General features: G+C 34.8%; 1 protein-coding gene across 2 annotated transcripts; it reads right to left on the bottom strand.

Moving 5' to 3' along the window:
- Positions 1 to 1,670: 1,670 nt before the first annotated feature.
- Positions 1,671 to 2,983, bottom strand: LOC122280550. Of its 2 annotated transcripts, none has more exons than XM_043091500.1 (4): positions 2,849 to 2,983; positions 2,450 to 2,593; positions 2,070 to 2,252; positions 1,671 to 1,978 (listed from the first exon to the last, which is right to left on the bottom strand). In XM_043091500.1, exons 2-4 carry the CDS (start codon positions 2,588 to 2,590, stop codon positions 1,781 to 1,783), a joined length of 522 nt encoding a protein of 173 aa, XP_042947434.1. In that variant the 5' UTR covers positions 2,591 to 2,593; positions 2,849 to 2,983; the 3' UTR covers positions 1,671 to 1,780. The 2 variants fall into 2 exon arrangements, with proteins under 2 accessions (XP_042947434.1, XP_042947433.1); XM_043091499.1 differs by having other exon boundaries at positions 1,672 to 1,978; positions 2,822 to 2,969.
- Positions 2,984 to 15,168: the final 12,185 nt, after the last annotated feature.

The following is a 15,168-nucleotide window of genomic DNA, read 5'->3' as shown; positions in this document are numbered from 1 at the left end:
ATTATTGGTATAGGGGTAATTGTAAGAGATGACAAAGGTCAGACAATAGCAACCATGAGGCAGAAGAAAAATTTCTTCCCTGACCCCCTTCTAGCTGAATCCTATGGGGCATTAGTAGCAACCCAATTTGCTAGAGACCTAGATCTAACTCAAATTGTCTTAGAGGGGGACTCTTTACAAGTAACAAAGTCTCTTTAAGAAGAAATAAAAGCTTGGAGTAGTTCTAGCATGTTCTTATGTGAAACTCGATCCTGTCTAAATTTTTTTGCAAAGTGGAATGTTTCTCATGTTAGGAGAAATGGCAACACCTTAGCCCACTTACTACCAAAAGTGCTCTTACCATTTCTGATATTATTGTAACTATGGAGGAACTTCCTATTTGTATTTCTTATCTAGTTCAATGAAATGGCCTAAGGGTTTTTTTTTTCTCTCTCTCAAAAAGTCAGATGATCTCTTTTTAGCAAACAAGAGGATCATCAAGCTATTAGTTTATGTTGATGATATACTAATTGCAAGTAATGATGTGTCAGCTGTGGACTCTTTGAAAAAGCACTTGGACACTCATTTTAAGTTGAAGGATTTGGGACCTTTGAAATATTTTTTGGGTCTAGAGGTGGCCAGATCCTCTAAGGGAATCCATCTTTGCCAAAGAAAGTACTCCTTAGAGATCATAGAGGATTGCGGTTTACTTGGCTGTAAACCTACTTGTTCTCCAATGGAACAAAATCTTAGTTTGAGTGCAACAAGTGGTGACGAATTAGAAGATTCATCTCAATACAGAAGGTTGATTGGGAGGTTAATATACTTAACCATTACAAGGCCAGACATAGCTTTCTTCATTCAAAAATTAAGTCAATTCATGCATAAGCCTAGAAAACCACACATGGCAGCAGCTCATAGAGTAGTTCATTATGTCAAAACCTCTATTGGTTTAGGATTGTTCTTTTCTTCTACTTCAACTGATCTCCAGCTCAAGATTTACACTGACTCAGATTGGGTAGCATGCCCTGATGCCAGGAGATCTGTAACTGGCTATACTGTTTTCTTGGGTGATAATCTTGTTAGTTGGAAGTCGAAAAAGCAACATACCATCTCTAGATCATCTGCTGAAGCAAAGTATAGAGCTATGGCAGTAGCTGTTTATGAAATAGTTTGGTTGAAAAACTTGTTGGTAGATTTTGGTGTTATGCATTCTCAGCCAATGCTAATGTTTTGTGATAGTCAAGCTGCCATCCATTTATCTTCTAATCAAGTATATCAAAAAAGAACAAAGCACATTGAATTGGATTGTCACATTGTGAGGGAAAAATTACAAGTTGGGGTCATCAAACTTTTTCATGTGGCATCTAGTCATCGGATAGCAGACATTTTGACCAAGGCACTCGGTTGGTATCAGTTTAATCATCTCATTGGCAAGATGGGACTAGTGAACATATATAGTCCATCTTTAGGGGGAGTATCAAGAGTTCATATACTTTATGCTTTGTATATATATTTTACACGTGTATAGAAAGCTAGTTATTATTTTCTGTTACTGCATTGACCAATCAGAGACCAATCAGAGTCATGCTTTGTATATAAATAGCAGCTTTGTAAACAACAATTCAATACAATGAGTACTCTTTTTACTACACATTAGAAACAGAGGTCTCGATATTATTGATAATAAATAAATATATATATATATATAATAAGAAAAAATAGGTTAATGAGATTAATATCGTAGCATTAATAGATTTAATGAAATGAAAATAGATAAATAAAAGAAATAGATGGATGATTAACAGCCAAATATTTTCAAGCGTGGCCGATTTGGTGAAAGTCCTTTCTTCTTCTTATTCTTTTTCCGGCTTTTGCATTTCTTCTGATCATGATCATCCTTATCGGCCCAAGTAGTAGTGTTCCCAAGGCGCTGCTTATTGGAATCAGGACTAATTGCATGCTTCAACTTTTTTGGCACTCCATAATTAGGATTTTCCTGCGCCAACACCCAACTGATCTATCAATTCTAGATCATGTTATTATATATATATATATATATATATACTTATAATCTATGAAAAATTTACCTGCTGGATTTCTAATGGCCTACTACTCAAAGCAACATGGGATACATGAGATCTCTGATCTCCATGGATGGGAATGTTGAAAGTTGGGAGTGAGGAAGACGATTTTATCTTGATCATTCCTTGGGTTGAACAACTGTCACCAAGTGTTGATATGCTGCTGCTAGATTGCATCTCTAGGCATAGCTGCGCGCAGCATGCATGCAGATCATGATTACATGTACAGATTAATCAACTACAAATATGAGCCCCTAGCTAAACCAGTTTATAGACAAAATATTCATGCATGCCAAAATGCTTAAATTAACAAACGAGGTTAACAAAAATATAGCATGGATATGCAATCAATTTTTATTTATTTATTTATTTATAATTTAGTTTACCTGACAAAACCTATGTTCAAGAGATGTCACCCGATCAGCCAATGACCCTAATTTAAAGTCAGCCTCCTGATCTGCTGCTGCTAAATCCATTGGCATGCATTGTCGACGTCTCTGCAATCGTCCTAAACAGTACTTCATCATGATCTAGTGTCGAAAATCCAAAAAAAATTATGTTATAGGATGAAATTAAAGCAGTACCAGATCATCATCGATGGAGTTCACATAATCATAACATTTTATATATAAGATCGGATCATGAATCGTATAGAGTTAGCTTCTTTCTATAAGAGGAATAAAAAAAAAAATAAAGAAAAAGGTAAATAATTAGGAAAAAAACATGATGATCAGGGAGATCGAGAAACTGATCATCACCATGAATCCCAATTAAAATGATCCAACCTAAAAACAAGAGCTAGCTAGGCATGGATAGAGGAGTAAGATTGTTTTCCATCTTCCATTTTCATCTGAGATCTTGTTGAGCATGTTGATGAGCTTTTCACTGATTTTTAAAGCAGTTGCAGTATCAGTATGCCTCGTACAAGTCATGCGCAGTCTGTTACGCTGGTCGCTGCGTGCATGGCACAGGATCGAGAAACGAAGAAATTATTGGTGTAATTCTATATTTTCCATCGATCGGATTTTTTAAAGTAGGAAGGTCCATAATCGTAGCTAGATGGATTAATTCCCCCCTATGGTCCAATAGGATATATAGTCTGTATGGCCCAGAGAGTTACATTGGATATTTAATTTCATTACCCGACGGTAGGATCACTACAACAAATATGGCTTTTAGTGACAGATTATAAATAGTGACGGTTTCTAAACTGTGACTAAAAGGTATTTATTGTGACGGTTTGTGAGAACTGTCACTAAATGTTGGGCAAGAATTTCAAAACGTTCGGACGTTTTACATAATACGTTCGCACGTCACAGTAACGTTCGAATGTTATGTATATTTACGTGCGAACGTAAAAAAATTTAGCGCGAACGTTCGAACGTTTTAACTTATTACGTGCGAACGTGAATATATTAGCGCTAATGTTCGAACGTTAATGTGATAAAGTTCGAACGTTATATGTTAAATTACATAAATTAACCATAATATATATTTTTTTAATAGTAAGGTTGAGTAACGTTATATTAAAAAAAATTAAGAGTAGAAATTAAGCTACACAATACATACATTAAATATTTGTGTCCATTACATATGTCGAAAATAAAAAACGTTCGAATGATAAATTTTTACAAATCACTTTCAGAACTGCTGGTTTACAAAAGATCGAAACTCCTCAGTCAATGTCTCAACCTTATTGTTTAGCACATCTACATGATGTGCAAGATGTGCGACAGCCTGATCTATATGTGCAATCTGTCTATCGATCTGTCGGTCTATATGCGCCTTCATATCTGTCATCATTGTATCAACCCAAGCAGGTCGCACATCCCCAGCAGATGTAACTCCCGGCTGCTGACTAGTACTCGCCGACGGGCGAGCAACATCGGCCCCAGACTCAGTCGGGGGAACAAGATCTGGCGTAGGACCAGACTGACGCCGAGCTGAGCCTCTCCCCTGTGCAATGCTCCGGCGGTGTGTGGTTATGTCGATAGGGCTCATCTGGTTTATCACCATCTCCTCCGCCTGGAGTGGCACTCCCCGGGCTAGTAATAAGCGGCTGATGATGACTCCGTACGGGAGATTATCCGTGGTAACGATGCTGGCCTCGTAACGGATCCGCTCAAATATAACAAGGGGCAAGTCAATGGGCTCACCACGTGCCAAGCCAATCAGGAACTGTGCACGAGCCCGACTGAATGTGCTCTTATGTGCCACCGGGTCTACATTTGTTGCAACAAAAATGTGCAACATGCGAAAGAAAGGCAGCAGCTGATTCTGGCTGAAGGAGTTCGGCCTATCGAGCTTTGTGCGGTCCGTGCCAGTGAGGATGTAGAAATCCTGGTCCCGCTCATCGTCACCAACCTCAGCAGCAATAGGATCGCCCTCGGGTCGATCTTCTTCATGACTGGGCATAAACTCAACAGGGCCCGAAGATGAAGCAGAAGCGGCTGGATCTGCCTCGAATATGCCCGGGGAAAATGCAGCTGCTATGTCATCAGCCTGAGCAGCTGTCGACTCAGGTAGTATACGCGGAATCTGGAGTAAGTCAGCGAGAACATCTGCCGAGAACTGAAACTGTACACCGCGTACACTGAGAGTATGGGATGATGCATCGTTAGGCATGGTGGCCATCCCAATGTAAAACTCTCGAACCATTGTGGGGTAAATCTTTCCCCTCAATGTGCATATGGGGCCCCAGCCTCTGGTGACGAAGACGTCTCTCAGCGTCTTCTGCTCCCAGCTGAGCTCATCAAACTCATTAATGAGAATTTCTCGTTCCCCCATAACAGTTCGTGCCCCCAGTCGAGCAATGTCCGGATTGCCTCCATCCCTCCCTCGCTTCCTTGTCGTCATATACTGAGCCATATCCTGAAAATTAAAAAAAATATATAAATTGTAACATTTAAAAAAAATGATTATAATCACAGATACATACGTATTATGACATATATGGATTATACAGAAAATTAAAATATCATCTATTATAAATTTACATAATTTCGCCAGTAAAACTTTGAAATAATTTCACTTTTTCAATATATAAAATAATAATACTTAAAAGGAACAATATAAAAATATTTTAACAGGAAACGTTCGAACGTTATTGAAGGAACGTTCGCACGTTAGTCAGGATACGTTCGACAAAAAGATGATACGTACAGGACGTTTTTATCGAACGTTTCATTCAAACGTTCGATAAAAACGTGCGAATGAGTTCATTACGTCCGGACGTATTATCTAAACGTTCGGACGTAATGAATTTGAACCGTCATACGTTCGGACATTCTTACTAGCCGAAGAATACCAACGGTTTACGTTCGAACGTTTTTATCCAACGTTCTGTTAAAGCGTTGGATAAAAACGTTCGCACGTGAAACTAATACGTTCGCACGTTACAATATAACGTGCGAACGTAAAGAATACCAAAGGTCGCACGTTCGGACGTTGTGTCGTGACGTCCGAACGTTACGACACGTAATCGCTGAGTCGACTCAGCCATTACCGAAAGCTTCGAAACGCATGTTTCGAAGCCACAAACAACCAAAATAAGCATTTATATACAGTGGGGAATGTTTCTACGGTCCTATTTTATCAATTTACTGCGAATGGTGGCCGAAAATGCAAGTTTTATAACCGGGTACGGTGGGTTTCGAATTTTTGAAACCCACCGATTAAAAGCAAGGAAATAGAAGAGGGAGAGGGCACATTACCTTTTAGTGACGGTTGCGGTGGAGGATGGCGACGGTTGCGGCGGCTTGCGTGGCGGAGAGGAAGAGAGAGTTTGAGTTCGGTGGCCGGTTTCGTACAAGTTACGGCCTGGAAACCGTCGTGCCTGGCCTTATATACAGTTAACGTTCGAACGTTAATTAATTAACGTTCGAACGTTAAATGTACATGCGAACGTTATGTAGATTACGTTCGGACGTTGAATCAAACGTGCGAACGTATAACTTTTACGTTCGGACGTTGTGTTAACATGCGAACGTATAACGTATATGTTCGGACGTCAATCAAAACGTCCGAACGTTTTAGTTATAACATTCGAACGTTTTTATACTATATATTATATTATATATATTATATAATATATTATTATAATATATATTATATTACCTATATATTACTATATAATATGATAGGTAATATTATATATCATATAATGTATAATATTATATACGTATAATATACGTATATTATATAGTATATAGTGTTAATAGTGTATATAGCGTATACTATATACTGTTGTACGTGTATATAGTGTATACTATATAGTATATAGTATATTACACTATATACTATATAGTGTATACTATATACTGTTATATAGTATGTAGTTTTAATACGTATATAGTGTTATATACGTATTATTGAAACCTATATTATATAGTATATAGTAATATAGTATACTATATTATATACGTATATAGATATAGTATATATACGTATGTTATGATATATTATATTATATATACTAATATATTATATTATATATACTAATATATTATATTATATCTAGTGTATACTTATATAATATTATTGTATATATTATTGTAATAATATTAATATATATATATTTAATACTATTTAATATGTTTATATATATAGTATATATTATATAGTAGTATATAATGTTAATATTATATAGTATATATTATATAGTAGTATTATATAGTTATTTATTTATCCAATACTATAGTTAATATACTATAGTATCTATATAATAACTATAGTATGTACTATATATATTAACATTATATACTACTATATAATATATAGTAATATATTAACTATAGTAATATATAGTATATAATATATATAGTATATATATATGTATAGTAATGTATAGTATACTATATATTACGATATTTGTAGTATATATACTATATTATATACAAGTAGTATATATAACATAGTACTAGTACTATATTATATCTATTATATATTTACTATATATAATATTATACGATATTATATAGTTATTACGTATGTTTAACATACTATATACTACTTATACTATATTATAGACTACAATATAGATAATATATTATATAAATAATAATACTATATTATAGACTATAATATAGATAATATATTATATAATATTTATACTATATTATCTAATAACTATATTACTTTAATATAGTTATTAGATATACTATATTAAAGTATACTATACTAATTACTAGGATAATATACAATTTTTGTACTATATAATATATTATAATATACTTGTTATAACTATAATATATAATATACTTATTATATTATAGTTATAATATAATATATATTTTATATTATTAGTTAATATAAGGTTATAATATATATGTAGTACGTTCTTATATTATACTTATGTTATATATATTATAATTGGTACAAATTATTTATTAATTAATATTTTATAATTTATAATTTAATATATAAATATATTATGAGGAATATACTAAATTTTAATATGTAAATAATAATTTTTACGTTCGAACGTTCATTTGAAACGTTCGGACGTTATAATAAATTCGGAGGGAAATTTCCCGCTTAAACCAAATTTCCACAGTACGTTCGAACGTACTATATAAACGTTCGAATGTTACTGACGAATACGTAGGAATGACAATAATACGTGCGAACGTATTATATATTTTGTGGGCGGGACTATTGTACGTTCGGACGTTTATGCTTAAACGTTCGCACGTAAAATGAAACGTTCGAACGTACTTTAATGAACGTCCGAACGTTAATTGCATAACAAGCAGAAAATAAAACTTTCACGCACGGGAAAGCAGATTCATTTCTGCTTTCCTCCGTGCGTGTTAGAGTGAGAGACTGAGAGAGTTTTAGAGAGAGGGAGCTGGGAAGAGAAGAGAAGAAGTGAAGAAGAAGTGGAGGGTTATAGTGAGAGAGAGTTTTCTAGAAATATTGTTTTAAGCATTAAGGTAAATAATATTTCTCATTTTTTATTTGTAATATACATGATAATTTCAATGTTTTATTTCATATATATTTAACTAACTAGTATTGTGTATTTTTTGAAGGATCATTTGTTGTGAATTGTTGAGAAGTTGTGATTTTTGAAGAAGAACTTATTTAAAGCACAAGGTATATATACTAAACTATATTGTTACATTTTATTGTGGATTTAATTTGTGATATAGATTGTGTTGTTTGGATGAATTAAAAAGAAAAATTATTGTTATTGAATATGTTTATTCTTAATGTGATAATGTTTTAGTATAGTGTATGTTTTTGAATAATAATTATTTGTTAGTTTATGTGTCTATTTTAGTAATTTGTTGTGATAAAAGAATATATATAACAATTTATTTGTTAGATAAATAGTGTGATTATTTGTGTAAGAATAAAAATTATGGAGATGAATTATTAATAACCATAATTATAAATTATAATATTACAATTAAAACTATTATATATATAATTAGTTAAATAACTAATATAATAAATTATCATATATTACTAAGTGTCAATTATAAGGCATAACTATATAGTATATAGCAGAAAAATCGAATTACTAAAATTATAATATAAATAAGTATTATAAAATAATAATTCCTAAAAATCTAATAGCTTGATGATCCTAAATATTTTATCTAATAATATATAGTATAGGGTATATTAGTATTAATCCATAATAATAATTATCATGTAATGTATAGTATTAAAAAATGATTACTAAGAAATAGATAAGTAATTATAATAATAATTACTTATTTAATTATAAAAATTATTATAAAAATTATAATAATTTTGGCAATAATTGGTACATATTATATAATAACTTATAACAATTAAGTGTTATCAATATATAGTATAACTAGTAATTATAATCTAATTTGCTATATATTATATTAAATATGAAATAAATAAGTAAAATTTGTTATTTTATGCTATATAATAACAAATAAAATATAAGTGTTATCAGTAACTTATAATAGTAATTATAAGATATTTTATAGTAGTGTTATATATTATATAGCTGATAAATGACATATAATATAATAACTTAGGAATTACATAAGTTTATAAATAATTTCTAAGTGTTATCAATCATTAATAATATAAATATTATTAGTACATCGGGATAATTCAAACAATGTGCGCTAATTTATTTGTAGACTTTTTTGTTAGATATTGTATAACATTGCATAAATAACCTTAGACCCGTTTGGGAATTAGTGTACATTTAGGTGTACATTAATTCCTGAATTGTCCAGTGTGGACAGTTTGAGATTATATTATCCGTATTGCACATAAACGTTATTCCTACTTTGAACGTTTAGTATGAAGTTTCGGTGTCTTCCTCATTTGTTCTTCGGGTATACTGTTCTTAGGGTCATAATCCCTATATGTGAACATGTATACTTGGAGAACTATGGGGAAGTGCTGCCGAAATTTTTACTAACGTTCAAAGTAGTAGAGTGACGAGACTTGTGCAATATGGAGAATATAATCTCGAATGGGATAGGACCAACTACCTTGAGAAAGAGTACTTTGAACATTATGTATCATGACATGCATGTGTATTTAACTTTACCTTAATTACTAAAAAATTAGATGTTTTTAGAAATGGATAAAAGTTGGATGCGTCTACGCGATAGACTTGGAAAAGATTACATACCCTATGCGCGTGGAGTAAGGGTCTTCATTGATTTTGCAAAGGCCTCTGCTGATAGTCGTGGTTACATTAAGTGTCCATGTCGAGGTTGTAAAAATTTGTGTGCGATAAGATTGGATGAAGCTGAAAGTCATATATTTGTGAACGGTATGGATTTGGGCTATACTCGATGGGTACTGCATGGTGAGCCGTATGCTGAATCAGCGGATGACTTATTCAGTCAGCGGGAAAATTTGCACAACGTGGATGATGATTATGAGCGAGATGAGATGGAGGAGATGTTGAGTGACATTGGAGCTGGGATGTTTATGGATGAGGTTGATGACAATGGCTCAAGTGGGGGACGGAATGAGTCAGATAATTTTCCAGCAATGTGGGAAGATGCAAAGCGTGAGCTTTATCCAGGTTGTACAAAACATTCTAAAATGTCGTTTATTGTGCGGTTGCTTCACATAAAATCATTGTGTGGAATGTCAACCAAAGCAATTAACATGGTATTAGACTTATTTAACGAAGTGCTTCCCGAAGGATCTGCATTGCCGAAGAACTTTTATGAAGCGAAACAGTTGAGAAAGGGATTAGGATTTGAGTATAAGTCCATACATGCGTGCAAGAATGAGTGTGTTTTATTTTGGAATGAGAACGAGGAGAAACAAGCATGTCCTGTATGCGGAGAGTCGAGGTGGAAGGATAAGAAAAGCGTTCCGGTTAAAGTATTGCGATATTTCCCATTGAAACCCCGATTGCAAAGATTATACATGTGTAAGAAAATAGCTCACGATATGAAGTGGCACAAAGAGAAAAGAGTTCAAAATGATGGATTTATGAGGCACCCGGCTGACTCACTTGCGTGGCAATCTTTCGATAATCAGTATCCAGAGTTTGGGATAGAAGCAAGGAACGTGCGTCTCGGACTCACAACTGATGGATTCAACCCTTTTGGAAATATGAGTACAAGTTATAGCACTTGGCCTGTAGTGTTGATTCCGTACAATCTTCCACCATGGAGGTGCATGAAGGCGCCCAACTTTTTGTTAACTTTGCTTATCCCCGGCCCGAGATCACCTGGGAATGACATTGACGTATATTTGCAGCCGTTGATTGAAGAGTTGAAAGAGTTATGGGAAGCAGGCGTCAGAACTTATGATGCATCCACATCAACAACTTTTCAGATGCATGCTGCGGTAATGTGGACGATAAATGACTTTCCGGCATATGGGAATCTTTCCGGCTGGAGTACTAAAGGAAAGTTAGCTTGTCCGACGTGTAATAAAGAAACTACTAGTGAGTGGTTAAAATATTCTCAAAAGTTGTGTTTCATGGGTCATCGACGTTATCTACCAACAAATCATGCATGGAGAACAGAATCCGCTAAGTTTGATGGACGTGTAGAAGATAGAATTGCGCCAAATGAGTTGTCTGGGGAAGAGATCCTGGAACAATTGGTACATGTGGCAGCGAACAATTTTGGCAAAGGTCGGGGAAAGAACAAGAGAAAACGAGGCATAGCAGAATTGAATTGGACAAAGCGTAGTATTTTTTTTGACTTGCCGTATTGGTCGTCCTGCATGTTGCGACATAGTTTGGATGTAATGCATATTGAGAAGAATATTTGTGATAATATACTGGGTACATTAATGAGCATCAATAAAAAGACGAAAGATACGATTAAGACAAGGAAAGATCTTGAGAGAATGGGAATTAAACATAATTTGCATTTACGAGTGGATGGTGAGAGGGTGGTCATGCCGCATGCATGTTTTACAATGACAAGGGAGGAGAGGATGGACTTCTGCAAATGGTTGCAAGGTGTGAAGTTGCCAGATGGTTATGCTTCAAATATCAGTAGATGCGTAAGCCATGATGACTGGAAAATTGGTGGATTGAAAAGTCATGACTGTCACGTATTTTTGCAGAAGTTATTACCGGTGGGAATTCGTGGGAAGCTAACATCTGCTGTACGTGTTGCCATAACTGAACTGTGTATGTTTTTTAAGGATTTGTGTGCTCGGGTAGTGAAGCGAGATATGTTGCAGAAACTGGAAGAAGACATTGCTACTATACTATGTAAATTTGAGCAAATCTTTCCACCGTCATTTTTTGATGTCATGGTCCATTTAGCAATACATTTACCCCGGGAGATCATGTTGGGTGGACCAGTACAGTTCCGTTGGATGTATCCAGTCGAAAGATATTTAGGTCGACTGAAGCGCACTGTTGGGAATAAAGCCAGAGCTGAGGGTTCAATAGCAGAGGCCTATATACACGATGAATGGTTAACATTTTGCTCTTTATATCTTCGTGGTGTTGAGACACGATTTATTCGTCAAGAACGAAATGCTGATCTTGCTGCTCCGCCTTCTCGTGAGCTATCAGTGTTTTCTCAGAATGTACGACCTTTGGGTGCACAAACGGGTTACGATTTACTTGATACAGAGTTGGGTAAAGTTCGGTGGTACGTACTAAATAATTGTCAGGAGATTGATCACTATCTCAGGTATGTCGTTGTACAAGGTTTAAATAATTTTAAAGATTATATACAACTTTAACTATTGTTATGTAAAATAATATGATAACTTATACTATACAGTGAGCACATGGACAAACTTAAGATGGAAGGCGTCGAGGATATAGTGGCAAGACACGAGTCAGAATTTTCTGGATGGTTTGAACAACGTGTATGAACTAAACTCTATACTATATGTTACATGATGAAAGTTTTAACTCTAGCTAATATTTAATAAATGACATTATTTAAATTGTTAGATATTGGAACAACGTGCTCGTGATCCCGGATCAGTCTCTTTTGAATTGTATGCATTGGCCCGTGGTCCATCAAACAGAGCACTTCGATACACTGCATGCACAGTTCGAGGTTATAGATTCCATACTCTGGACCGTGAACGTAATAGAAAAACTCAAAACTGTGGTGTCTTGGTCGAGGGGAGTCATGGAACAGATGATATTGATTATTATGGTGTCGTTCGTGATATTATCGGATTGAAATATCTGGGTGGGTCTATAACATATGTCTTTAAATGTGATTGGTGGGATCTAGGCGGTGGTCGGGATTCGATATATAGGGATAATCATTTTACGAGTGTCAATACTGCATCTAAATGGTACGAAGATGATCCATTCGTACTGGCTTGTCAAGCTACTCAAATCTATTACTTGATTGATCCAATGAAAAGTGCTGATGAAGATAGTGGAGAGATAACTTGGCGAGTTGTACAAAAATTTGTCCCTCGAAATATATATGAAGTAGGAACGAGTGCAGATTACGATAATAGTGGAGATGAAGATGACACTCTAAATGTAGAGGCCTACCAGGAAGATGGAGGAGGGGGTATTAACTTATTTGTTGACCTCGGTGCACTCGAGTTGCTCCCCTTATGTAGAGATGACGTCCCACTCATCCATCTCGACCCGTCTTCATTAAATTATCACTCAATTGAAGAAAGTGAGAAAAGTACAGAAGAAGAGTCAGAAGAAGAAGACGAACAAGAATCCGGGGGGGAAGTGGATAAGGATGACGAACAAGAGCTTGATGATGATGACGAAGATGTTATACAAAGAGATTCTGAAACAAACATGGAAAATACATCCGAAGATGAAGACTAAAAGTACTAAAAAGTTTATTCATATACAGCCATTATAGAATTTTATAATAAATATAAATTTATTCTAATAATATTTTTTTGTTATATATAATCATTTCCAAGTATGCCGCCAAAAAGACAAAGGAGAAATGTGCCTCCTCCACCGAGTCCAAGTCCTGAACCCATTGAGGACTCCCCACCTGAGGAGTCCGTTCCCGAAGATGAAGTTAACATTACAGAGAACGATGCACAATCGACACCTACCGGTAAGGAATGTTTACGTTAATACTATATATAATCAAGATGTTTGTTTCAATAAATAATATATATAACCTTCAAAATTATACTATTATCTATTAGTTGATGAACAATTGGCTCGTCGTGGTCGTGGCTATACACGCGGCATCTCACTTGAGAAAAATCGAAGGCATGGTAAACTGAAAATCACAATTCCTGATAATTCCACTGGAGGAGTGAATGATAGTGCAGCAGCGCTTTCCTCCTATATTGGCACAGTAATTCGAGCTTACGCTCCATTTTATGTGCGCTCCTGGAGAGATGTGCCGAATGAGATTAAGGAACACATTCGAAGTCGTGTGCTGGTGAGTTTACTTATTATATCATTTTTTTCACCTACATTAGTTTATTTTATTTTTAACGTAATTAATTTATAATTAGGATGAATTTGACCTCGACTTTGGTCGTAGCGAGGATTTGAGAACTGTGAATGAGTTAATGGCTACACTATTCCGACGTCACAAGGGACGATGTCACGACCATTTCAAGAAATTTGAGACGTTTGAAGAGGCTGCACAGTCCCCTTTCCAGCAGATGAAATTAGACGACTGGATAAAGTGTTGTGATCTTTTTGCCTCTCCAGAATATCAGGTATTCTAGATTTATTTTCTATAATTATTTACATTTATATTTGTTGTTTATATTATATGTATGTACATATATTACAATTAACGGTGAGAATTATTTTTGTAGCACTTAAGTTCTACAAATGCAAATAATAGATCTGCTCTGACTATTCACCATCGTGCTGGTTCAAGATCATTCCATCGTCTTGCTGAAAAAATGGTAATTAATAAACACAATAATTCATATTTTTTCTTATTATTCTTTTATATAAGTACTAATACTGTCTTTTTCAAATTGCTAATGATGTCGTTTTCTTAGAAACGTGATGATCCTGAAAACTTTTCCCTCATTCATGTCTATGCTGCTGCTCACACTAATGAGCATAGTGAGTGGATGGATCCTGCAGCTGCAATTAATTATGTAAGCGGTATTCCTTTTGTTGAATTATATTATGTAACATGTGATTAAATTATTTTTTATTTGTATTTCTTTTAATATGTTACTTATTGTGTGTTTTGATCTTTCAAACTGCAGGGGAAAATGATGGAGATGCAGTCAGTTTCTGGGGATTCCTCTCCTAGTGATTTGGACATTTTTTCACAGGTGCTTGGGCCCAACTCTAGTATGGCAAGAGGTTTGGGACGATCTTTCAAGCATTCCGGTTCATCTTCCTCAACCTCATCGACATCACAAATTAATAATCTTACCAAAGATTTAGAAGCTGCACGACGCGAGAATGAGTATATGAGGTCTAGACAGCAAGAGTTGGAGTCCCTCTTAGAGCGACAGTCTCATTTAGAGACGCGTTTGCAGGACCAACAAAGAGACCAGGAGGAAAGAATCCGTAGTGAGGTCCAACAGCAAGTGCAGCGGGAGATGATGCTGCAAATGGAGCGTGTTATGTCATTGCAACAGAATCGTGCTGGGCGAGGAAAGAAAAAGAAATGAATTTTATTTCTGTATTACGTTTTTAACATCTAATTTGAAAACAGTTTCAAACAATATTGGT

The sequence above is a fragment of the Carya illinoinensis genome, chromosome 11 (genome assembly GCF_018687715.1).
Source record: "Carya illinoinensis cultivar Pawnee chromosome 11, C.illinoinensisPawnee_v1, whole genome shotgun sequence".
Lineage (NCBI taxonomy): Eukaryota > Viridiplantae > Streptophyta > Magnoliopsida > Fagales > Juglandaceae > Carya > Carya illinoinensis.
Note: the sequence above shows the minus strand (reverse complement) of the source record. Positions and strands in the feature narration are given on the sequence as shown.

Excerpts from the sequence above, each read along its gene's own strand:
- LOC122280550 (XM_043091499.1), bottom strand. Across the intron at positions 2,253-2,449 it reads TTGAACATAGGTTTTGTCAG|CTATGCCTAGAGATGCAATC; the intron begins GTAAACTAAATT and ends TGCTGCGCGCAG. Across the intron at positions 1,979-2,069 it reads GGCCATTAGAAATCCAGCAG|GAAAATCCTAATTATGGAGT; the intron begins GTAAATTTTTCA and ends GTGTTGGCGCAG.